We start from the raw sequence: 25,922 nt of genomic DNA on the forward strand, positions 1-25,922 counted from the left end.
CAGGCCAGCTTTGTTTTAACCTCATTGAAGTGCAGCTGATTTATAATGTTGTGTTTAATTTCTGCTGTACAGCAAAGTGACTCAATTACACACACACACACACACATATACATGTTATTTTCTGTGACGGTTTATCACAGGATAGTGAGCATACTTCCCTGTGCTATACAATAGGACCTGTTAGTTATCCATCCAGTGCACAACAGTTTGTACCTGCTTACCCCAAACTCTCATCCGTCCTTCCCTCCCACAGCGTTCCTCCCCCTTGGGAACAAGTCTGTTCTCTATTTGTATGTCTGTTTCCGTTTCATAGGTATATTAGTTTGTGTCATGTTTTAGATTCCACGTATAAATGATATCATATGGTATCTGTCTTTTTCTGACTTACTTTGATTAGTACAATAAGATAATCTCTAGATCTATTTGTGAGGCAGGCCCAGTTGAGTCTGGACCTTGGAGGCCGAGTGAGAGGGCCTTCCTTGTACGGACTAACCTCTCTGAGCCTCACTTTTCCCCAGCATTAAATGGTGCCAAGAATCCCCACCTCTGGCTGGTGTTACACGGGTTAAGACATGACCTCAGCAGAGACCAGCTGACACGATGCTGGTCACACAGCAGACCCCTCACCGGCAGCTGCTCCCAGAAAGACTTTTAGCAGTGACTCACCCTGGGTCTTCGGTACCAGCCTCTAGCGCACTGTCTGCCCCTTCCATCCTACCTGGGCCAAGGTGGGCCGCTCACATCTCCGTGAAAGAGATAGGGTTTGAAGATTTGCCCAGGCAGAAGTAGAGGAGGGCCATGAAACTCTTACACACCTTTTCTGGAAAAATTCTGATCACTGAATTTATCACACCACTTAATTAACAGACAGGGCTGGATTAGCCCACCGGGCATCCTTAAAAGCGGAGCAAGCGTGTTACCGAGGAGCAAGTCATAGGTCATTATAAAAGTCTGCTCGGGGGTCAGCAGGACGCAGGCCCAGCTCTCTCCAGAAGTCTCCGGTGGTCCTGGCTTCAGGGAAGCAGCTATAAAGAAGGCGTTGTGTGTCTCTCCTGCAGAGAGGGCCTCAGACGTAATCTATTTACTTTTCCCTTCCTGCAAAAGTCTTCTTCACCCAGTTGGTCGCTGTTCGGTTGGTGACTGGCACTCTGAAATCAGATGACATCAGAGCAGGTGTGGAAATGCCAGTTGCCTGCAGCAGGCTGGCGGTCCCATGAGGGCGAACCTCTCTGCTCCTGGCCTCCTGTGACCTCCCAGCGCTCGGATCAGGCATGCCTGTGTGCAGACACCTGCGCATGCTTTCACACCTGCGCACCTGTTGAAGCTTCACCCGCTGCCCTGCGGCCTGGCAAGGCCGAGGCATGGCTTCTTGTGAAGCTCTTTGACTGTCCTTATCTCTGGGGTCTGTGGAACACTACCAAAAATATACTCAAGCTTAGCAAGAGATGAGGTGGCCTTTTGCCTCTTCTCAGAGGTGGTATCTGCTTTAAAAACAAAAGCAAAAAACCAAAAAATCCTCTCAAACTCCTCCCTGTTACCTCTGCCCCTGGCTGCTGCGCCCACGCCCTCTGTCTCCCAGCTGCCCAGGCTCCTCCTCGTGTCCCAGGGACGGGGTGGGGGGCCCTGAGCCCTGGAGGGGGGACTCACCTGCTTTGTCTCTCCTACACCCAGAGCAGAGTGACACGTGCCTGGAGGAAGCAGAGGCCCCTTCTGAGCTGCCCGGAGCTGAGACGGCATCGGCAGCTCCACACTGGCTTTAGTTCCCGTGGGCTTCTTGCTGTTTCTTAAATCACCTTAAACCCCACAGTGGTATTTTTATAAAAAAAGGTTATTGGAGTACAGTTGGCTTACAGTGTTGCGTTAGTTTCTGCTGTAAAGCGCAGTGAGTCAGTTATACGTGTTTCCACGCCACTCTTTTTTAAATTCTTTTCCCATATAGGTCATTACAGAGTATTGAGAAGAGTTCTCTGTGCTAATCAGTAGGTCCTTATTAATTATGTATTTTTAAAAACATTTTGCTTATTTACTTATCTGGCTCCACTGAGTCTTAGTTGCAGCATGAGGGATCTAGCTCCTCCCCCAGGGATCGAACCCAGGGCGCCCTGCACTTGGAGTGTGGAACCTTAGCCGCTGGACCACAGGGACGTCCCATTTCCCTCTCATGTACGGATAGTCTGTACATGTCAATCCCAATCTCCCGATTTATCCCTCTTGCCCCACCCCTGGCTCCCTCCTTGGTAACCATGTTTGTTTTCTACATCTGTGACTCTCTGGTTTGTAAATAGGTTCATTTGTACCATTTTTTTAGATTCTAAGTGATATAGTATGAGATTTGTCTGTTTCTGTGTGACTTATTTCATTCAATATGACAATCTCTGGATCCATCCATGTTGCTATAAATTGCATTATTTTGTTCTTTCCTACTGCTGTCTACAGTGTTTCTTAAAAAGAATTTTTAAGTGCTTTGGAAATAAGATCTATCTTTCCTGTGATGACAATCAAAACAGGATTAACACCTGTATTAAAAATATATGTGTAGATATTCAAAGTTATATATATATGTACTCCTTTTATATCCTTATATGTTTGTGTGTGTATATACTTTTCCTTTTACACAAGTTTTTGGATAAAACCAGCTGTCCTTTGGAACAATACTTGACCTTGATAGGCCCCCAGTAAATACTTGCATGCACACGCAGAAAACTGACCGTGATTAGGTAGATGTAGGGAGACAGGAGACATACTTGTCGTAAAAAGGGTTAACTCTGCCTCTCGGAGTGTGTGCGTCCTGATGGGTGCGTGTACTTTAATTGTCACACATCAGAAATTGTGTCCCAAAAAAAAAAAATATTGTGCTGTGTCTTTGCACTTCTTCTGCATGGCCACACCCCAAATTCAACTTGGACATTTTTGGATGTGGTGGCAGACGGTCCAGATGACAAGCCTCCTACAGACTTGTGAGAAATGAGGTTCATTTGGCTTTCCCACCTCGTATCATTTACTTGTACGTTTTACCAAAGTCTGTGGCCTCCTGCAATGATTGGTCAAGGGGGCATTTTCAGAGATGCTCTGTGGCATTGCACTGAGGGCTGCAAACTCACCTGCCTCTGTCTTCTCCGTCTGCATGTCCTCCTGATCATTTTTGTGCGTAAGACCCCAGTGCCACAGCATTGAAAGTCCAGGAAAACAGGGCACATCTCTTTAAAATGCTTGAAGGATCATTGGCAAACATAATGCATATAAAATATAATACCAAAAATTTCAGTCAACCGAAAGATTGATTAAAATTAGAAATAGTTTTGCTGTTGCAAAAAGACTGAATCAGTTTAAAGGTGGAGTTAATTTTAGATAACTGTGTGATCATTATACTTACAACAGAAGGTAAATATTGCAAACACTGGAAGTGTAAATAATGTGATGCAGCGAAAATCGGGGGGTGGGACAGAGTTGACAGGAGGGAGAGTTCTAGCATAGTCCTGGCAGGGAGTTAGTTAACGCGATCTAAACATGAAGCGTGAACTGTTAACGTGGCTTCAACCTTGCTTATGATTTTAGACACATATACACTTCCACGCAGGGCCTCCCAGCTGTCACCAGTGGTGAAGTAGCCGCCTGCCAGTGCAGGAGACGCAGGTTCAAGCCGTGGGTTGGGAAGCTCCCCTGTCTGCGTGCTCCTTGTTCTTGCCTGGAGGGTCCCACAGACAGTGGAGCCTGGAGGGCTGCAGTCCATGGGGTGGCAAAGAGTCAGACACGACTGAAGCGACGCAGTGTGAACACACACGTGCGCACATCCGCAGAAGGCAGTTTGGAGGGAACGCTTCAGGGTGCAGCACCCCCAAAGAGCTAAGAGACGTGGAACAGACCACACGGGCAGGTGCCCTGGGCTCAGGCCCCGGCCCCTGCCTCGCTGGCCCGGGGTGGGTACTGCCTGACCCCCCTTGCTCCCGCACCTTCCATCTGAACTTGCCATGAACCCTCCTGCCCCCAGCCCCTCCACGGGCCCCTCCCAGAACACCCCCACCCGACACACTTGGCCTAGTCTGACCACGGGACTTGCCCTCTGTTGGTGCTTTCAGCCTAAGGACGTGTGCTTGTGTCGGAGACAGGTGAATAATGGGCCCACCCAAGAGGCACACCCACCCACACCCACCCATGTGGGACGCGATTGTGCCTCTGCAGGCCGGCCTGGGTGCCAAGTTGGGGAAGAGGGTGCAGAGGACACGCTGGGCCTGCCTGGAACTGTGACCACCAAGAAGCCAGGCTCAGGGGATGAGCAACTGCCCCTTAGACCCAGGGACCAAGGCCCCGGGGAAGGACTGTACCTATCTGCTTTGGCTCCTGAGCAACAGCTCAGCAGAACGTTTTGCCTTTCCCTTCAGTACAGAAGGGTGGCTTGAGAGTGCACACGTCACCTCTCCAGCCCTGCCGCACGTGCCCTCGATGTGTCACTTGGCAGAAGGGGGTGGCCCGGGGTCTTGAGGTGGCATCGTGTCCTCAACTCAGCCCAGGCTCCTCGCATCACCCCCGGCGCCTTCACTCCCTTGACCTGCGTCACCCGGGGCCCTGCTTTCCGTGAAGCCCGCTCATCCCAACTCCCATTTTACGTGGGGACTCAGCATCCGATCCAGACTTGAGCGTGTCTAGGAGCATTCCCTCACGGCTCTTTGACAGCATCCCAGTGCAGCCAGCCGGCTGCGTCTGCTGTCCGTGGGAGGGCTGGCATCTCTGACCCAGGACACAGGCCTCACTTCCAGGCCGAGCCTACCACGACACCGCCCTCCCTTTCCCTGGCTTGCATTCTGACACAGTCTGTGTGTGTGTGTGTGTGTGTGTGTGTGTGCATTCTGACACAGTCTGTGTGTGTGTGTGTGTGTGTGTGTGTGTGTGTGCATTCTGACAGTCTCTGTGTGTGTGTGTGTGTAGCTGGGGCTGTGTGGTGTGAGAAGGCAGCTGTGTGTGTGTGTGTGTGTGTGTGTGCATTCTGACACAGTCTGTGTGTGTGTGTGTGTGTGTGTGTGTGTGTGTGTGTGTGTAGCTGGGGCTGTGTGGTGTGAGAAGGCAGCTGTGTGTCTCCAGGCCCTCCAGGCTGGGGTCGGGGGTGCTGGGTGCCCTCAGTGGTGGCCTGTCCTCTGAAGCAAGGAACTGCACTGTATGGCCTTGAGGGGGCTGGGGTTGAGGGGGGCTGGGGTTCCGGTTTCTTCCTGGAAACGTGAAGATGCAGACCTCCTGAGCTAGAGGCCTGACCCCAGGAGTGTGGAGTTCCTATTCTCTTGCTGCCAGCCTCATGAGACGTTCAACCAGGAGCATGAAAGCTGTAGAGACTGTGGTGATTCTGCCCGTGGCCCCCGACCTCCAAGGCTGGCAGAGCCATCCGCCTCTCTCCCTCCCCTCTGTCCGGCACTACCCGTCCTCTCGTGACTCTGGCTCACTCCCTGGGCCACCAGAGGCGGTGCTGGAGGGAGGAGGGGCAGGTGGGAGGAACTTAAGGGACAGGAAAGTTGCATGAGTTGTCTTACTTAATACATTGGAAGACGACCCCGAACTGAGAGATTTGAGGGCTGGCAACCTGCCTGCCAGTGCAGGAGACATAGATGTGGGTTTGATCCCTGGGTCGGGAAGATCCCCTGGAGGAGGGCATGGCAACCCACTCCAGTTTGCTTGCCTGGGAAATCCCAGGGACAGAGGAGCCTGATGGACTACAGTCCATAGGATCACAGAGTCAGACCCGACTGAAGCAACTTAGCTCGCTGGTATGCACGCGCATCCATCGTGCACTGAGTCAGCAGGAATCCTGGTTCCCAGGCTCAGGAGGCCCTCTGTTGCAAGTGACAGCTGCTATCTGTTGGGCATCTGCTGTGTGCAGGCACTGTGGGGTCCGTTGAGTGAGTGAAGTCGCTCTGTCCTGTCCGACTCTTTGGCCACCCCATGGGCTGTAGCCTAACGAGGTTCTTCCATCCATGGGATTTTCCAGGCAAGAATACTGGAGTGGGTTGCCATTTCCTTCTCCAGGAGATCTTCCCAACCCAGGTCTCCCGCATTGTAGGCAGACGCTTTACCGTCTGAGCCACCAGGGAAGATCCATGGGGTGCTTTTTTTTTTTTTTTTTGGCAACAAAGCTGCTGGTAAGGAGGATATCATTACTTCCACCGTACAGATGAGGAAGCTGTGGCATCTCATAACCAATTAGAAGCAGAGCTTGCGCTCAGACCCTGATCTGTGTGGCTCTGGAGGCCAGATTTTGTGCACTTCAAAACTGATTGAGTGTTTTGCTTTTCTCACCCTTTCCCAAGGACCTCTGCCGTGCACATTAAACAGTGTCCTTTAAGGGGCCATGTGGCTTGCCTGAGAATGTCTGACTTACAGCTGCCGAGCGGGTGCACTTCGGTGCTCCGGGCGTGTGTCCATCGCCGGCCGCTCATCTGCCATCCTCATCTTTGCACGCGATACAGCAGTTGGCTCTGTTTGGGTGTCACAGGAAGCGGAGCTGCAGAGCCTGGGACTCTGAGCGGGGAGGGCAGAGAGTCCACTGATTGTGGGGCTTGACCTTGACCGAGGAGCTGGCCTCTCTGGTACTCCGCGAGGAGCTCAGTGCCAGGGTTTCTGGCTGTTGCCCCAGCAGCTCCTAATCTCCCAGGGATGAAGGGACTGTGGACGCAGAAGCAGGCCAGAGCAGGTTCTCCCAGGCCAAGCGGCCTGGCTGGGCTGGGCCTCGAGCCATGAACGGGCACTTCCCAGGACAAGGCAGAGGCCTTGGAGAGGGGCGTTCTTGCTGTTACCTCCCGGGGCAGAGGAAGAAGCACCCCTCACCCACATCGCTGGGCCCCAAGCTCTCTTCTGCCCTTGGGTCACCAAGGGGGGTCACCTGACCCCCATCCCTGATGAAGCCCATCCCTGGCATCACGTAGTGTGGAGTAGGGAGGACCAAGAGCAAGTGGAGGGGACAGTTTACCAGAAAGTAGGGCTCCTGAAAAGCAGCAAGGTGTGATGGATTTCAACCCCAGCTCTGCCACTCACTAGCCACAAGGGTCTCGAGAAGTCTCTTAACCTCTCCAAGCCTCAGTTTTCTCATCTCTAAAATAGGAGTGTGTGTGTTAGCTGCTTAGTTGTGTCCAACTCCTGCAACCCCATAGACTGTAGCCCACCAGGCCCCTCTGTCCATGGGATTCTCCAGGCAAGAGCACTGGAGTGGTTGCCATTTCCTTTTCCAAAAGGAACTACAGAAAGAAAGAAAGTGAAGTGGCTCAGTTGTGTCCGGCTCTTTGTGACCTGTGACCAGTCTCCTCCAGCCATGGGGTTCTCCAGGCGAGAGCACTGGAGTGGTTGCCATTCCCTTCTCCACTAAAACAGGAGTAGAACAGCAGGGCTGGAAACTCCTGTCCATGCGGAAAGCCACATGCAGGTGTTTGCAGCAGCTTTACCCACGCCTGCAGCACCTGGAGGCAACCAAGCTGTCCTTCATAGGGGAATGCCTGAAGAAACCGCGGTGCATCCGGACGGTGGGTTAACATTCAGAACATTCAGAGATGAAAAGACATGGAGGTACCTTAGGTGCGTATTGCTCAGTGAAAGAAGCCGGTCTGAAAAGCCTGTGGAGTGTGTGGGGCATTCTGGAAAAGACAAGACGACGGAGGCAGTAAAAACAAATCAGTGTTTACCGAGGATTAGTGAGGAGGAAGGGGTGGGTAGGCAGAGCACAGGGATACTTAGGGCGGTGAAACTGCGCCGTGAGACACTGCCGTGGTGGGTGCCTGTGTTCTCCATCTGTCCAAACCCGCGGGATGCGCAGCTCCAGGAGCGAACCCAGATGTAAATGGCGAGAGTGGCCGCTCAGCAGGGCTCGTCAGCTGCAACCAGGGCGCCACTCGGACGGGGGGTGTCAGTGAGGGGAGGCTGTGCATGTCTGCGGGCAGCCGGGACACGGGAACTCGCTATATACTTGCGCTCACTTTTGCTGTGAACCTAAAACTGCTCTCAAGAATAGTCTGATGGGGTAGAAACATATCATGCGTGCTTAGTATTGATACTGTGGAAGCATGTGTGTGAAGTGTCTGGCACACTGGAGGTGGTGAATAATCGCAGCTTCTCTCATCACGGTGTGGGTCCAGGAACTGTCTTTGTTCATTTTTTGGTGGTATTTTTTCCATTAGTAAAGAATATAGAGTCAATTTTAAAAATTCAAAAGCAAAATTTAGGAACTATAAAGAGGAAAAACACTTGAAATCTCATTACTCAGAGCAAACATATCACCTTCCAGATTTCTCTCTGTGCATACTGTGTATGGTTTTATATAACCGGGACCATAAACAGAACCTTTTTTCTCTTTCAGTGATATACTTGTGGACCTCTTTCCAAACTGATCAATATGAATCTGCATCATCTTATGTAACGGCTAAGTAGTATTTCATTTTAAAATGTAACTGTAACTGGCCCCCTGTAGACGGATATGGGGTATTTCTAGTATTTTGTTGCCATGAACAACTGTCTGATGAACCTTTTTGTGGAGACGTATTTAGAGACAGATAAATACATATCCTGCAGGAAACTGGTTCCACCAAGAAGGCAAGAACCTTCTCATGTACCCACATCCTCTTTAATACTAAAAGTTATCAACCTTGGTTAGCAACTTTCTCTTCTGAAACTAAAGCAAGATTTTAGAAGTTCAAATGTTGGAGGGGCTGGGCAGGAATGTATGGCAGAGAGACAGCCCAGGCAGGCAGAGGTGCCTCCCGAGGTGGGGAGGGTTGCCCGTCTCCAGGCTCCGTGCGCAGCTGGCGCCTCACCTGTGCGGGGGGTTGAGGCTGGGGGCCTCCCCTGCTCAGCCTGGGGAGGGGGCGCAGTGGGCGTCTGAGGGACTTCCAGGTGGCTTCGTGGTAAAGAACCTGCCTGCCAATGCCGGAGGTGGAGTTCAGTCCCTGGGTCAGGAAGATCCCCTGGAGGAGGGCATGGCAACCCACTCCAGTGTTCTTGCCTGGAGAATCCATGGACAGAGGAGCCTGGCGGGTCACGGAGAGTCACGTGAGGATGCGTCCAGGCCTTTGTGTCAGATGCAGTGGGTCTGGGGGGAGGTCAGTGACATTGATGCCAGGAACACGTACGGGCTTCCGGGATGCGGATGCCAGGGCCGTGACCGCTGGGGAGGCCGACTTGGGTTTTAGCCGCTTAATAAAAGTAGTTAATATTTATCGATCTCTTAGTTTGCCTCAGGTGTTATGATTTACATAATTACCTCATTTAATGCTCTTAGCAGCACTGTAAAGCAGCTACTTGCTCTAAGTCCACCCACTTTCCATTTCCCCATAGCACAGGACAAGTCCCAAGGAGAACAGGGGGAAGTGGTTAGTTTGTTCCGAGGCTGACCTTGTCCAGGAAGGCCTGGGGTACCCAGAGGACAGACACGGAGCTCCTGGACTCAGAGGCTGCTATGCTTCCCCGTGGGCCTCGGAAGTGGCTCTGATCACGGGGTGAGAAGCTGCTCTTCGGTGACCTGGGAGTGACTGCCAGGAGGCCTGTGGGCGCGCTGTAACCAGGCTCTGAGTCCTGGGAGCCTGCCCGCCCTCACCCCGCATCCCGGCTCTGGCCAGGGGAGGGAGAGTGAAGCAGACCGGCTCCTTGCTGTCTTGAGATCTTGCTTACAAGCCTGGGGTGAAAGGGCCTGATGGGTTCCTTATCAACAGAATGCATCTGGTTGAGAAAAATTAGCCTCTTTGTAGGCCTGTGTGCCTGTGTGTGTGTGCACATTTGGCAGCTGGGGTCAGGCAAGAACTAACTTTGGCAGCCCTGGGGACTAAAGGGAGGTTTGTAGCTTTTGCATCTTGGAAAACAATCTCCAAAATGTTCCAGGCGGAGTTCACCTCCTCCGGGCTAAAGTGGAAGAAAGATGCATCTTGGGACTCGCTTGCCATGACCTCTGGACCTGACCCACTCGCTGGGGACAGTGCCTTTGGTGTGACCTTGAGGGACCCAGAGGAGCGGGACCGATGGAGGTGCGGAGGCCCCGCCCTTGGCTCAGCTCTCCACCTCCTCCTTCCTCTGCCAGGCTGCGCTGACCCCTGGCGTCTGTGAGGAACCCCCTCTGTTTGAGACTGAGGGCTCTGGGTTCTTAATTCTGCCCAGGGTTTGTGTTCTGGGTTGAATTATATCCCCCACCCCTACAGACATGCTGAAATTCTCATCCCGGTGCGCCAGAATGTGAACTTGTTTGGAAACAAGGTAGTAGCAAGCGTGATTAGTCAGGAAGAGGTCTGCCTCCGAGAGTAAAGAATCTGCCTGTGGGAGACCTGGGTTCGATCCCTGGGTCAGGAAGACCTCCTGGAGGAGGGCATGGCAACCCACTCCAGTATTGTTGCCTGGAGAATCCCCAAGGACAGAGGAGCCCGGTGGGCTACAGTCCATGGGATTGCACAGAGTCGGACATGACTGAGCAAGTAAGCAGAACACAGGGAGAGGCCGTGCTCCAGTAGGAGAGTCCCCTAGCCCGATATGACTGGTGTCTCGTGCAGGTGGCCAGGTGCAGACACAGCCCACGGGGACAGCAGGCCCTCGGGACCTGTCCTGTGCTATGGGGAAACGGAAGGAGGCTGGACTCAGAGGTGGAGGCAGGGAGTGCAGCCCTGCAGCTAGAGGCCGAGGAACACCAGAGATCTTGCCAGCACACTCCCAGAAGCCGGCCAGAGGCGAGGAAGAGTCCTCCTACAGTCTGCAGGAGGAGCGTGACCCTCCTGACATCTTGATTTCAGACTGCTAGCCTCCAGAACTGAGAGAGAATAAATTTCAGTTCTAGGCCACCTGGTGGGTGGTGCTTTGTTAGGGCAGCAAGGAATCCAGCACGGCCTGGGTCTGAGGGTGCCCCAGGAGCCCTTCCCCATCTGGACCCCCAGGCCCCTCCTTGGAGAAGGGCCCGTCTCGGGGTGCACTGCCATCTTTCCTTCTGTCTCGGGGGAAAGGTGGCCCATGAGGGCCGAAGCGCTGGGCCCCGGCGGAACATAGCCCTGCCTTTGCAGCCTTGTGACTGTCCATACTCAGAGCCCGGGGGCCTGCCGGCTGCTGGCTGTGCTGGTGGGGTCTGCTTCTGGTGCGCAGAAGGGCCTGAGGACTCTGACTTCATCTCTGCTGGCCTAAAAGCCCTGGGCTTAGTGTTTCCAGGGACCAGGAAATATCAAGACGTGCTTTGGTGGTTTTGCTCTGGTCTGTGATTCCACAGTCTGATGGGATAGACTCATTGGTGCTCAAGTGTGCTTTTTATAAAATCCTGAACCACTCCTCCTGGACTCTTCTGTTCCCTGGCTCTGTCCAGCTCAGCATCAGACCCGTAAGAAGAAAGTAAGTGAATCTCCGTGTGGTTTTGATGTTCTTTTCAGAGCATGTGTGCCTGTGTGTCAGTGAGAGACAGACAGGCACAGAGAGACTGCGGTGCGCAGGTGGACTCAGGGTGCCCGAGTTGGCAGGACACAGCTGAAAGAAGACACTGCAGGGCGGCGTCCTCTGTCCAGATGCTCTTGCCTTTGGGAGCCAGGGGCAGCCCTCCCTCGGGGCAGAGCTGGCGGGCTCCCACCGGCTGGCAGCCCTGGAGCATCCTTCACGCTCTGCCGGGAGCTGCACAGATGTGTCCCGGGAGCGGGCCAGGAGCAAGGCTTCTTGGGGCTCCCTTATCGAAGCCCTGGCATTTTTGGGCACCGCAGGGAGCGGAGACTCAGCCTGCACACCCTCCCCGCTGCCTTCCACCCTGCCAGGGGTGAGGTCGTCCCCACACTGGGCAGGAATCCTCTGGGGGCCCAGGAATGCATGGGGGCACTGGGAGGGGTATGGTGCGTGGCTCCGAGTGGGCCCCACGCAGCCCCTGCGCAGGCGAGACCGCTTCCCTGGAGGAGGGCCAGGAAGGCCTGGGTGGGCTGTGAAGGAGGAGGCATCGTGGTGGGCCTGGCTGCGGGCACGGGGGAGGTGAGCAGCAGGGCTCCTGAGCGCCATCCCGGAGGGTGCTCGGGACTTCAGAGCGTGGAGTCAGAAGGCGCCAGAGTTCTGGAATCCCCAGGTGCTACGCTGTGGCATCAACAGCAGAAACTGTCCAAGGAGGGTGGTCCCTGCGCTCATCTTTGGGGACGGAAGGGAAGGTGGTGGCTTGAAGAGAGTGGTGGTCTCACTCCGAACCCCGCCCCGCCCCCCGCCGAGAGCCTGGGGAGAAGAGGAGACCCACCTCCACCACCAGGCCCCACAGAGCGCTTCACAGCTTTAAGATGACGTCCAAGGACTCCCCTCGCGGCCCAGCAGTTCGGAGTCCTCCTTCCAGTGCAGAGGACATGGGTTCAACCCCCGGCTGGGGGACGAGGATCCCACATCCCTGGGATGTGTGCCACAGCTACTGAAGCCGGCACGCCGTACCTAGAGAGTCTGCATGCCTCCACAAAACATCCCACGGGGCGCGAGGAAGACCCTGAGTGCTGCACACTCCCGACACAACCACACAAGTCATTAATAAGTTTTTTTTTTAAAGAAGGCAGTCCCAATGTGCCGAGGTTCTGGAGCTTGTTGAAAGGAAGGAGGTCGAGCCCTCATCAATCAGAAGCTTTCCTCGTCCCCAGGTTACCCAGACAGGCCCAGGCTGCCATACCCACCCCCACCCCTCCCACAGGCCCACATCACCATCGGGCAGCCTTCTTAGCCGGGCCTTCCGGCTGAGCTGCAGCACCTGCAGGACGGGTGACCCTGGCAGGCCCAGCAGGTTCTGTGAGAGCCAGCCTCAGATCGGGGCATTGCTCATCCTGGGGAACCAGCCTCAGATCGGGGCGCTGCCCGTCTGAGGGAGCCGGCCTCAGATCGGGGCGCTGCCCGTCTGGGGGAGCCAGCCTCAGATCGGGGCGCTGCCCGTCTGGGGGAGCCAGCCTCAGATCGGGGCACTGCTTGTGGGCATGTGCTCCCTTCCCTTGCTGCCGTCCTGTTTTGCTCCCATCCTCCATACACCCCCTCCCCTCACTGGTCCCAGCCTCGCTGCCTCCTGCCCTCTTCAGCTTCACCTCCCTTCTGCCCGGGAGGTTCCAGAGAGGCAGCTGTGGCCTGGCCAGTGAGCTGTGTGTCCCTGGGCACCTGGCTTTACCTCTCTGAGCCTCAGCGTCCCTATCTTGAAGGTATTCCCCTATGCCCTTCTCAACTCTGGGCATTGAGTCTTACTTCCATAGACGTGAACATTGTTTAGGAAATAAAGGTGAGGTTTCCCCCGAGGCACCTAGTTTGGGATGCTGTCTTTAGGCTGTGTCAGCCGGGTTAGAGAAGCTGACACATTTCTAGATGGGGCAGGGTCAGAGACAGGTGACGTTGATTATAACAATGGGATAACATAAATTAGTAGAGTGCGCGCCAGCCTGAAGGGAGACGACCTAAGAGAAAGTCATCAAAGTCCCCCGGCCCCAGTTTCCATCTGTAAAGTGAAAGTGAAGTCGCTCAGTCGTGTCCGACTCTTTGCGACCCCATGGACTGTAGCCTACCAGGCTCCTCCCTCCATGGGATTCTCCAGGCAAGAGTACTGGAGTGGGTTGCCATTTCCTTCTCCAGGGGATCTTCCCGACCCAGGGATCGAACCCAGGTCTTCCGCATTCCAGGCAGATGCTTTAACCTCTGAGCCAGCAAGCAGCAGTAATAAGGGTTGCAGGGCCACACGCCACAGCAGAGGTGGGAGCAGTCTGGGAGCTGTAAAGCGCCCCCTCACCTCCACGCGCACGGCGGCAGGGGGAGCCAGCGACACTCCCCCCGGGGTCTCCCCTCCGCTCGCCTCCGCGGCCCTCCTGAGCGCGCTTCCCTCTGGGAGCCGCATGCTGCCCCCAGGGCGTTTCTCTGGCCACTAATCCCCCTGCGGTTCTCTCCCTCCAGACTGTAAATTCACCTGCCACCCGGAGTGCCGCAGCCTGATCCAGCTGGACTGCACTCGGCAGGACGGCGCCTCCCGGGACAGGCCGTCTCCAGAGAGCACCCTCGCCGTGACCTTCAGCCAGGTAGGCAGCATGGACCGCGGAGCTTGACCTCTGAGGGGTCCGGGCTCCCCTCACCCCCACGGGCTCTGGTGAGTGGGAGGTGCGCGGGTGTTCCACGTTTGCCGGATGTTCCACGTTTGCCGGATGTCGGGGGCCCGTTCCCGCTGGATGTCGGGGGCCCGTTCTTGCCGGATGTCAGGGTCCCGTTCCCACCGGATGTCGGGGGTCCCTTTCTTGCCAGATGAGGTCCACGGCACACACTCAGATTCTTCACCCAGTTCTGATGGGGCAGGGGGCAGGTGGCTACACCGCCAAAGCAATCCTCCACTGCACTGAGTGTCCTACGACTCAGCTCCATTCTGGCACTTTCTATGCACGCTCCCCACCCCACCCCCATGACCACTGCAGATACCGATCACAAGGCCGTGCTCTCACCCGTGCCCCTGACCCACTGGCTACAGATCCAGGTTCCACAGCCCCCTCCTGAGGCCCAGTTACTTTGCTACTGCAGCTCACAGAACTCAGAGGCATTTTTGGCCCACTAGATTACCAGTTTATTATAAAAGGATGTAAGGGGAACGTCCTGATGGAAGCGATGCGGACAGCAAGGTAGGCAGAAGGCACACGGAGCTTCCGTGCCCTCTCCCAGCCCTGCTCTCTCCGCACCTCCCTGTGTTCACCCACCCAGCTCTGCAGCCCCATCCTTTCGGGGTTTTACACAGACAGGACTGATCAATTCCCTGGCCACTGGCAACCGATTCATCCTCCAGCCCCTCCCCACTCCCCAGAAGCCTGGGGGCTGGTAGGGAAACTTCCTATCCTAACGCTAGGTAGGTTCTCCTGATCCTTAGGTGGGGTCCAAAGTCACTTCATCAACATAGGAAACATCTTTCTGGCTCTGTACTTGGGAAGTTCCAAGGGTTTTCGGAGCTCTGTGCCGGAAACGGAGAGAGACCAAGGATATGCTTCTTGTGATAAATCGCAGGTGGCACACCCCTTGCCAAGGGGCTGGGGGCATGGAACAGGGTGGAAGGAGCAGGGAAGCCTGCTGCTCTTGAGAAGTGCCCTGTAGTCCACCCAGGCACAGAGCCTGCCTTGTCCTAGGGCTCCAGCCACGGGGTGTGGTGTGGGTGGGGGTGGGAGTCCCAGGGAAAGCTCCTGAGGGTCCTCTGAAGCCTCGTAGCCCTGGGGTAGTGGGGGTGCTGGCGCTGAGGTGCTGGCAGTGCATTGTCAGGCCAGCTTCAGAGGGACTGCACAAGTGTTTCCCTGTGTCAGAGGACCAGGAAGATGATGCCCAGAGCAGTTCTTGATTCTGGGCTTTGCCAAGGCTCTTGAACCAGGATGTATTTGACCTTTGATGTCAAGCCTTTGGGAGGGAGACAGGGGAGCCTTTTTAATTCCTGCACTGAACACATTGATTTATCTGCTGTGTGCTAAGCACTGGTAAGAGTGGGGATCCTCAGAGAACGTACATTCTGGCAGGGGAGGCAAAATACAACCAAATAGTATATAATGTGATACGAGTTTCAATAAAAGTATGAGCCAAGTGTTCTGAGTAGACAGCGTACAGGGAAGTGCGGCTGTTTCTGTTGGGAGAAATCAGGGAATACTTCCCAGAGGAGGTGACATTTCCTCTAAGCCTTAGTGTATGAGTCGAAGGTTGTTGGTCAAGGAAGTAAGGAGTGTCCCAGGACGTCATCTGTTTATTTATTTAACAAATATGTTTTGAATGTAGACCATGTGCCAAGCCCAGGAATGCTGGGAACTTAGTGATACAGTCAAGTAGGAGCAGCCCTTTAAATAAACCCCTGGTTTCTGAGGGGAAAGTCCTGGGTGCCGTGAGAGACAACACAGATGCTGAATGACTGGTTATTTCCTCAAGAGAATACGAGTGGGCCTGGGGAACTGGGGTCCAGTCCCAGGTCCCCAGACTCGCCACCCACACGTGCTTTTTCCAGCCATGGTGGACCTGCTCAACCATGTTCAGTCACTGGGTCCACCCATGGGTGCTTCCAGCCTCCCTGCTGCTATTCCCCAGGCCTTTCCTCCCACTGGGAAAGCAGGACAAGAAGCAAATATGATGTGTATTTTTATTAAAATGATATGAAATCGGTTCTGAAAGCTGTGTCTCTGGGAGAAGCTTGCAGACACTGAGTCACCTGGCCTCCCCTCTCCACCGCTCCCATGCCCCGTGGCCGGAGCTGAACTGAGACACCGGAAGCCCGAAGCGCAGGGCAGCCCGCCGTCCGCCCTGTGGCGGTGGGCCGGTGGGAGGTGTCGTCCCAGGCTCAGTCCCGGGCATCATGGGCAGAGCTGTGGAGCTCTGCACTCAGCCCAAATCCCCCTAGAACAAGCTGCCAGCCCATGTGATGTAGTGTCTTGGAAATTCACAGGGCATGAGGAGGTTGTCCTGCACACTATCCACAATCAGTGGCAATATAGAAATAACGTAAACATGTCAAGAAAGATGAACATACGTACTACGCGGAGCTGTACAGTCAAGACCATCTCATGCTGTCTGTACCGCTACCATTTACTGGATATCACGTCAAAGGCCCCGAGGATAACACCGTGTCTGTATTAACCTGGGATTATGGAGGACATTCTGAACAGTGAGAAAAGCTATGATTCATTGCCCAGTTTCTCTGCTGCTGCCTGTCTGAGGCTTCCTGGCATTGGAAGAAACCAGTACACTGATATGATGAATCAGTGTAGATCATCAAAACATTTTTTCAGCAGGAAAACTGCCTGTCACCTTTTACCAGTAAAGCTGGTGGTAAAGAACCCGCCTGCAATGCGGGAGACCTGGATTCGATCCCTGGGTTGGGAAGATCTCCTGGAGAAAGGAAAGGCTACCTACTCCAGTATTCTGGCTTGGAGAGTTCCACGGACTGTATATTCCCTGGGGTCACAGATTCGGACACGACTGAGCGACTTTCTGGAGAAGGAAATGGCAACTCACTCCAGTACCTTTGCCTGGAAAATCCCATGGACTGGAGCGACTCACTTTTCAATTGCCATACAGGCACAGTGGGTGGTGCAGGCTGGCTGTATCACAGAAGATGATGTAAAGATAATGCACTTTGCCTGAGAAATGCACTATTGATAGGATCATTGATGCAGGCCCTCAGCTCTCTGGATCGCTAGATTACAGTGTGGTACATAGCTTATATGGGGCGTCCCAGGCGGTGCTAATGGTAAAGAACCTGCCTGCCAGTGCAGGAGACGTAAGAGATGTAGGTTTGATCCCTGGGTCAGGAAGATCCCCTGGAGGAGGGCATGGCCACCCATTCCATTATTCTTGCCTGGAGGATCCCATGGATAGAAGAGCTTGGCGGGCTGTGGTCCACAGGGTCACACAGAGTTGGACACAACTGAAGCAACTTAGCATGCATGCGCATTGTTGAAATAACAAAGCATTTATTTATCTGGAGGCACCAGTGTCTGGTGACAGCAGAATAGCAGTTCCTCCTCTTGGCCATGCTGTAATGAATCAGTGCAAGGGTGATCATTCTGAAACTCTCTAAGGTATTTGTTTCAATAGATGAGCATACTAATGAGAGCTTACAAATGTCCTTGAGATAGACCTGTCCCTGGTTAAAAATGTGTGAAGTACTGCTGATTGGAAGTTGCCCATAAGAAAGGCCCCCTGGTGGCTCAGTGGTAAAGAATCCCCCGGCCAATGTAGGAGACACGGGCTTGATCCTTGATCCAGGAAGATCCCACATGCAGCGAAGCGACTAAGCCGGTGCGCCACAGCTATGGGATAGCCTGTGCTCTGGAGCCCCGGCAACGAGAAGCAGTCCAACTAGAGAGTCGCCGCCGCTCGGCGCACCAGAGAAAAGTTAGCGCAGCAGTGAAGACCCAGCATGGCCATAAGTAAATACAGAAAAATTATTTTTTTAAAAAAAGAAGGGACAAGTAATACGTTTGGATCAACTTCATTCATCGTGGAGGAATGTCCCATTCCTAAACAGATTCCCGTAACTCATGTATTTAGTATGAGAAGAAACCGTTTGTACATCCTCCACACGCTTCAGAATTGGAGCTGTCTATACCGGAGTCTGCATGGAACCAGACCTCTCGGGAGGGCCGTGCCCCGTCCAGGGTGAGAAAAGGAAGGGAGACAAATCTGAGCCCCAAGCCCTGGGGAATGATCCGGACTTTTGCGGAAGACTTTCTTTAGAAGGTGGAGGAGGGAAGTTACATAGCCCACCAGAGAGCAACGTCTCCTAAATATCTCATTTAGACTATTTCCCCCCACTTTCTCTTCCACTGGGAACTTCCAAGTCTGTCTTTCTGTTCTCCTCGAGCCTGCCCAGCCCACTACATCCTGGGTTCTACTCTGGGTCTCTGTTTCTCCCTCTGGAGGAACAGGTCTCAAATGGGGGTGGTTTTGCCCTCCCCTCTCCGCCGGGTCACGGGCAGTGACTGGAGACATTTTTAGCGGACACAGCTTGGAGGAGGCTACTAGCACCCAGTAGGCAGAGGCCTGGGATGCTGCTGAATGATTCCAGTTGTACAGGAAACCGCCCCCTCCACTTCAGCTCCCGCACAACAAAGAATCATCTAGACCCAACTGTGAACAGTGCAGTTTGAGAAACCCAAACTAAGCCTCACTTAGCCAACACTCTCAAGTGTGGGGTTGGGGTGGGGGGGGAGCAGGAAGCCCCAGAGCAGGGCCTGGAGTTTGCTGGATGCCTGTCTCATCCTCAGAATTTCAACAGTGAGCAGGTGTTTCCAAGTCTGAATATTTGGGAGGAGAGTGACTCCCCTTCTGTTGGGGAGACGTGTCAACCTTGGAATTTTCTGGCAAGCTGAATCAGGGCTGTGTCTAGAGCAGAACCACCACAAAAATACAGAAGGAGCCAAGAGCCCCTCGTGGGTGCCGAGCAGCCCCCATGGCAGCTAGCCTGGAGTGGGGTTTGCTCAGTGGGGTTTGCTCCAGGGCTGGCTGGGTTGGGCCGCAGTGTTTGCCTTGGACAGGCCTGGCTGCATGCTTCAGCACAGCTGGGGCAGCACCTAGCCTTCTATCAATAAAACCTGGGCCCTACTCCAGCCTCACTCGCCTTTTCTAAAAAGCCTGTTTGTGCTGATTTCTGCCTTGGCTCGATCTTCTGTTGCATACCAGGATGGAGCTTTGCGTTCACCTTGACCTCGTCACCTGGTCTGAGCTACCCAAATGTTTGAGTGCCATTTTCAGGGGTGGGGTGGGGATTTTCAGGGGGTGGGGAGGGCCCTGATCAGAGCTCTGCCAGTTTGGAGGCACATGACTGTTAGGAGGTCTTGGCCTGGTGGCATTTCTCCGCTCTGCTGTTGAAGGAAAAGAAGTCATTGATCTTCCTCCATCCGGAAGGAACCACTGTTCGTTAACATTTTTACATTTTCTTCCTGTACATTCATACATTTTTCAAAACACAGTTGAGATCATCCTGTCGATAAGTGTTTGGCCTCAACCTTTGAAAAGCAGTAATCCCAAGGTTCACGCTGTCTTCTCTCTGCCATGAGAGGTGGGGAGGGGGGAAGACGGGGCAGGTGTTTAGGGGGCGGGGACGGGCTTAAAGCCCCAGCTGCACTCAGAAGCCCTGTGGGTTGTGCACGTCTCTCCCAGGTGGAGAAACAGAGGAGGTGCGGCTGCGAGCTGCCCATGCCTTAGTCAGTCTCTTCTTGGAGATCACCAAGGTCTGGCATGACTGGCTTTTCTCTTGGGCACCCTTTGCTGACCAAGCAAATCCCTTCAAGTCCGCCCAGGTCTCCTCTTCAGTTTAAGGCTATTTCCTAGAGGACGTGGTTGCCATCAGCTGAAGATCACAATACATTGCCAAAACTGCTGCAGTTCCCTTATTTGAGGGCATGCCCCAAAGACTTTACCCTTCAGGTGGTGCGAAAGTTCCTCTTACCCCGTCACCCCTGTGATGAAAGAATCCCGGGGGCTCCCCAGTGCCCTCCGGACGAAGTGAGACCTCTGCTGGTCTGGCTTGGTCCTTTCTGTGCCTACCCGAGAGCGGAAGCCCTTGCCCACAGCTGTGGATTCTTACCAGGACCTGCTGCTGCCCAGAGGGACGTGGCAGCTCTGTGCCCGGCCTTTGGTGCCCCTTTCCTTGGCACGTGGAAGGCATGGGCGACAAGACAAACACAGCAGCACTCTCCCTCCCGCTCAGCTCTCTTGCGGCCGGCGATGGGATCTCCTGTCCATAGGGCCCAGATTCCCCCCTCCTGGTGGCACCCCAGAACCCAGGAGCAGGCTTCAGAAACGAGGCTCTTGGCCCCGGTCTGCAAGTCCAGCCCCGCCTGCTGCAGTTCCCAGACCTCCCCAGGTGCTTTCCACACTGAGGACTCTGGCCATGTCAATAGCCCACCGGTGCTACTATTTGCTTAATATTCCTCTTCAAATAGATTTCTTTTATTAAACTTAACCTTGTGTTAGAGGACAAAGTTTTAGTCCTTGAATCACCACTGATGTACTTAGGATTTTTTTTCTGATACACATTATTAATATTTTATCTATAAAATTAAAAAAGCAGTATGCCTAAGGACTGTCTCAGATTCCTTCCACATGTAATGATAGAGCCAGGCATTGCTTTAAAGTCCTTTCTGGTGCCCTCAGCGGGCAGCAGAGACTGCTCTCTCCAAATACCAGCACACTGGGTCCAGCCACTGCCTCCTGGGCACCGTGATCAGTGGAGAGAACTGTAGGGGTACCAGGAAGGAAATTCCAGCCACTGGCACCAAGACCCATGTGGTTTTCCAAAGGAGGCATGGATCTGCATGTACTGACAAGGGATAGTGCCAACAGAGACAAGTCACTCAGTGGTACATACAAGACAATCCATTTGTACCTTGTACATGTGTGTGTGTGTGTAAATGTGTGTGAGAGTGAGGGCCTGCAGGGCACCCAGCCAACTGCTGGAAGATATTTCACCTTGGGAGGGGGTGGGGGGTGACTGGGGTAGAGTGAGAGAACCCTTGACTTTTGCTCTTTGCTTCGGGGCTATTTGAATAAGCCGATGCTGTCCAGATGGTTCTAGTGTAATATTTCTAAAAGGTAATACCTATTTTCTTAAAAGAAAGACTCTTGGCCTGGATGACAGGAGAGCCCGGTTCTAATTCAGACTGTGCAGATGACATTGTGGACGTGTGACGGGCACAAGCCTCTTAGCTTCCCTGAGCCTCAGGTTTCTCCTCTGAGCGATGGTGGTTCTGTGGCTGCAGTGAGATGTAGGCAAAAGCATCTTGGTATCACCAGGTAACATTCCAAGGCCGTCTCTGGTGCCTTCAACAGCCTTAATGGATTTCTTTTTTTTTTTTTTAATCATGTCGCCCTGTGATGGAAGCCCCTGGCAGCTTCCTATTACCCTCAAAGTCAGTCTGAATCTGGATTAGCACACAAAACCCTTCACAATCTGGTTCTGCCTACTCTCCACAATACCAGAAAGATGCATTCTTCTCCTGGACATAAACCCAGGACACTATGGTTTTGTGGTTTGCTGGGCACTCTCGCTACAAGACACGATTATCCCCTTCTTTGCGGCCTCTTATTGTTCTGCTCTGTTGATAAAAGGACTCAGGACCCTGTCTGGCTTCACCAAGGGACGGGGGCTGGCCGGCTGGCCTTTCAGCCCTCCCGGTCGGGCCGCCTAGACTTTCTCCGCGTGTCCCCCGCCTTCTCCCCGCAGCCCCTCGCGGTCCTCCCCTCGCAGGGCGCCCGCTGCAATCGGCTCCCGCGGCCCCCGCAGCCTCGGAGCGGTGACCCAGCTGGTCAGGAGAGCCGGGTTTCCTGCCTCCCGGCCCTGTCCTGTCTCTGCGGCCGCACCTCCGTTTCCCTGCCCTGCCCCTGCCGAGGACTGGTTTCTCCGAACCCTTCAGGAGGATGCCCCAGCCCCCAGCCCCGCGCCACAGGCCGAACCCAGAGCCGCCACACGGGGGAGCCACGGAGCCAGAAGGGAAGACCCGCGGGGACCGGGTCTGCCTCTGCAGAGGCTGGGGCTCCCTAAGGAGCACTCCCGATAGATGCCTGTGCGCCTCTCCAGGGATTCTGGCCCTGGGTCTCCTCTGAAATGCTCTAAAGGTTTATCAGGCTGAATTGTGATACCAACGTTAGCTAACGTTTGTTGAGGCACACCATGTGCTCTGCTTCTTTCATCAGTTATTGAGAGAGGGGTGTTGAACTCTCCAACTCTAATTGTAGATTTGGCCACTTCTCCTTTCAATTCTGTCTTGTACTTTGAAGCTCCATTATTCAGTGCGTAAACACTGAACATTATTACAGTCTCTGGATTAATCGACCCTTTTCATTATGAAATAAATTTCTTTATCTTTGGCAATATTCTTTGTGCTGAAATCGACTTTGTCTGATGTTGATGTAGCCACTGCGGCGTTCTTTTCATTACCATTACCATGTTATTTCTTATCCATCCTTTTATTTTAGGCTATTTGTGTCTTTATATTTAAAGGTCATGTCTTACAAAAAGCAAGTAGTTGAATCTTGTTTTTCTTAATCCAATTGGATCATCTCTGCTCTTTGAGTTATTTAGTTCATTTGCATTTAATGTGGTTATTGATATAATTAGATTTGAAGTCTATCATCTTGCTGTTTGTTTTCTATTAGCCTTATTCTTTCTTTCCTTTTCCTCCTTTTTTTGGGTTAATCGAATACATTTTTACAATTCTATTTTATCTCATTTGTTGCCAGCCCATCCACAGGTGCCGAAGGAGGGGGCCAGTCTCCAGCCACCCCCCACCACAGATTTCCCTCCACGCTCTAGAAACCAGAAGTGCTGGCCAGAGTTGTCAGTGATTCCACTCCACTCAACAGCTGCCTCTAACAGGAGCCGCCCTAAGGCCTGTCTGACAGCCTAGGGGAGCTCAGTTCTGATCAGACGATGGGAATGGCTTCCCAACCAGGAGGCTCTTGATACCCTAGTGCCAAGCAGAGCCAGAGTTCTAGCCCTTGCTTCTCTAGAAATGCTTAAGCACTGGAGATGTATCTCTGTGCCCCTCACAGCCCCACTCACTCCTCCCAGCCTAGAACCAGTAGGTGCCTGAGATGACCTCTGGCTGGGCCAGCTCGTCCTGAGGCCCTAAGGAGGCAACAAGCCTCTCTCTCTCTACATGCAGTAGTGCAAGTGTTGTTCACACATCTCACATCCGTGACCACATTGCCCTGGCTCCTGAAGGACTGAAGCGATCACGCGAGGGATGGGATTGTTGGTCAGAAGCATCTTTTATGATTCTCTAGTTCCCCTAAAGGAGGGCAGCTAGAAGGCCAACTCCCCAGGCCTGCCTCAGACCCAGCAACAGCCCTCCAGGGCCTCCGCGTCTTAGTCTGGGCTGATCTAACTGCCTTCAGTGTGTGTGTCAGGGCCTTAGTGAAGCTGGCAGCCTGACAGCCCAGCAAGCGAAGCGTGGAGAGGGCTAGGAGCCCCGGAAAACTGCCTCTGCTGTGAGTCAACCGTGTACCCCTCACAACAGGAAGTCATCCGGGGGAAGCTGAGCTCTGTGGTGTGCTCACAGTCTAATGCTGTCAGAAGCTGCTCTCGGGACACGGGGTGGCAGTAAGGTTCACCCCAGAGAGGACATCTGAGGAAGGCTGCTTCCGAGAGGAGCTGGGAAGGTGGGGCAGGTGTGGTTGTGGGTGGGGAGTGTGCGTCAGGAAGCAGGTGGACGCAGGAACGCTCTGAATGCAGAGGAGACCGAGAGCAAGGCCACGAGCGGGTGGGTGGCTGCCGGGAGCGTGAGGCAAGCCTGTGTGCCTGCAAGGAGGGCTGCCCGAGTGTGGCTGGCGGTGGGCACGGCCTGTAGGCCGGGCATGTGCTGTGAAGGGCCTTGAAGGACCTGCTCTGGAGCTGAGGATATTGTTGTAGGCACTGGGGCGTCACTGGAGGCAGGACAGCTGTGGTGAAAAATTGTCAGACACGGAGGCTCTGGGTTTGAAATCTGATCCCACTATTTATTTGCTCTTCGGTTTGGGGCAAATCAGCCATCCTGAGTCTCATTTTACTCATCTGTAAAATACGTTCTTACAGGGTTGTGACAATACACAGCCTTGATGTACTCCTTTCCCAATTCTGAACCGGTCCATTGTTCCATGTCTGGGGGATTAAGTGCGAGAATGAAGTATATGAGAGCTCAGTAGCTCCAATATGACATCTTATTTCGTGTTGTTGAGACTGGCTGTTAGGAGAAAGCAAGGACTCTGTGTTCTTCAGAACACCCAGTCTGGTGCCTGCCATGTAGAAAGTGCTCAGGAATTATTTGTTGAATAAATGAATAAGCTTGATACTAAGTCTTGATCCTCAGTAGTTACTCAATAATTATTAGTTGACATCTGAATGGGAAGATTTTATGATGAAATAACCCTGATCAGATCTCGGTCTAGACGGGTAACTTTGGCAACAAGACAGTGGGGAGTTTGGAGGAGTCAGGATGGGAATGAAGGACATTATTGGAAGGCTTTGCAATAATCTGTGTTGATGGCATCCATCAAGATAGGAAATTCTAAAGCAGGGGGAGCAGGGGGAGGCTGAGGCCCCAAATAATCACCTCCGTTTGGACCTGTTGAGAGTGAGGCCGTAGTGGGGAGGGCTGGGTACCTGGTGAAGCATCCATCTGGAGTACCTGGGGGAGAGGGCATCATGAGACACGTCAAGTGTGGTTGATGCCATTGGCCTAGACGCAGCTCCCAGGGACAATGCGAGCACAGAGGGGGTGGAGGAAACAGTCAGTGAACTGTGGAAAACCCCAGGGAGCCAAAGGGAAGACAGGGTCATAGGCAGACTGAGAAAGCAGCTCCTGACTAGTCTGTGACAGACGCCAGTGTCAGGCAGGATGACTGTGCGGAGAGCGGTCGGGGGATAGGTTCTGATGCTCTGCCTGTACACATTCAAGGGCCTGGGTCTGGAGTCAGACCAGCTGGGCTGATTTGGCTCCACCGGAACTAGCCTGTCTGTCTGACTGTGTGCAGGTTACTCGACCTGCCAGAACCTCCTCTTCCACTCTGTAAAGTAGAGATATTGAACTGTAGCCTCCTCCCCCGTTTGCTGTAGGGATTAAATGAAATGAAGCACATAAAGTTACTAGGAAGACAGCGTCCACACAAGGCGGCTAATGATCGCTCCAAATGGTTTCTGGGGTGGGTTGGCACCTCACCCGATTTTCGGCCTCTGAATATGTTTGTCGCTCATGAGGCCCCAAACCTGATCTCTGGACCCCTCCATGGATCCTGGATGAGGAGACCTGAGCTCCAAAGTTGCTGAAGCTCCCACAGCAAGCTAGAGCTGGAGCTGGGCCTGGAATACCAGGCCCCTGGCTTCCATTCTTGTACCACAGCTTTCCTGGAACACAGACCCACAGGGTGGATTTGACAAGGGATCTGGCCACGTGTCAGGATGGCATTTGAGAGAGGAAGAAAGTTTCCAATGATGTCTTTCATCATCTGACGCTCTGAGACAGGGAAGTCACCCATCCACCACTTCAGTGGGGCTTTCTGAATCCACCCTGCCCACCCCACCCCCCCAACAGCGACGCCATCATTGCTCTGGGGCTCTGGATGCTGCAGCTTCAGGGCCAGACTCCTCTTCCTGGGACCAGGGACAGGAACAGCCAGTTCCAACCCTTCCCACGTTCACTTCCAGAAGCATGAAGCGCTGTTGCCTAAGCTCTTCCTGCTGCCTTCTCCCCTCCCCCTGGCCACGTTATCACCACTGTTGATTATTCATGGGGAAGAGGTGTAGCCAGGGTCACTGGACACTGAAAGGAATCCGGTCTTCCTCCCTTTGGGACTATGGAGCTTCAGTCTGGATTTTTCCTCCTGGAGGCTGGCCAACCTGTTGTATCACATGTGATCTTTGCTGGCTTCAGAAGAGTCCCAGGGTCCTCACCAGCACCATCTCTGCTTTGCTTGGCTTCCTTCCAAGCCTGGACTCATTGACAGGTGGAGTAGGGTAGGCATACAGACACTAACTA

At 53.7% G+C, this 25,922-nt stretch overlaps 1 protein-coding gene across 1 annotated transcript in view; it reads left to right on the plus strand.

Moving 5' to 3' along the window:
- Nucleotides 1-25,922, plus strand: part of RASSF5 (Ras association domain family member 5) — a 72,548-nt gene that overhangs the window by 12,795 nt on the left and 33,831 nt on the right. Inside the window, exon 2 of the mRNA XM_068986489.1 lies at nt 13,858-13,979. Coding sequence (XP_068842590.1) covers nt 13,858-13,979 — 122 coding nt within the window. The remainder of the gene's footprint in view (nt 1-13,857; nt 13,980-25,922) is intronic.

The sequence above is a fragment of the Capricornis sumatraensis genome, chromosome 14 (genome assembly GCF_032405125.1).
Source record: "Capricornis sumatraensis isolate serow.1 chromosome 14, serow.2, whole genome shotgun sequence".
Lineage (NCBI taxonomy): Eukaryota > Metazoa > Chordata > Mammalia > Artiodactyla > Bovidae > Capricornis > Capricornis sumatraensis.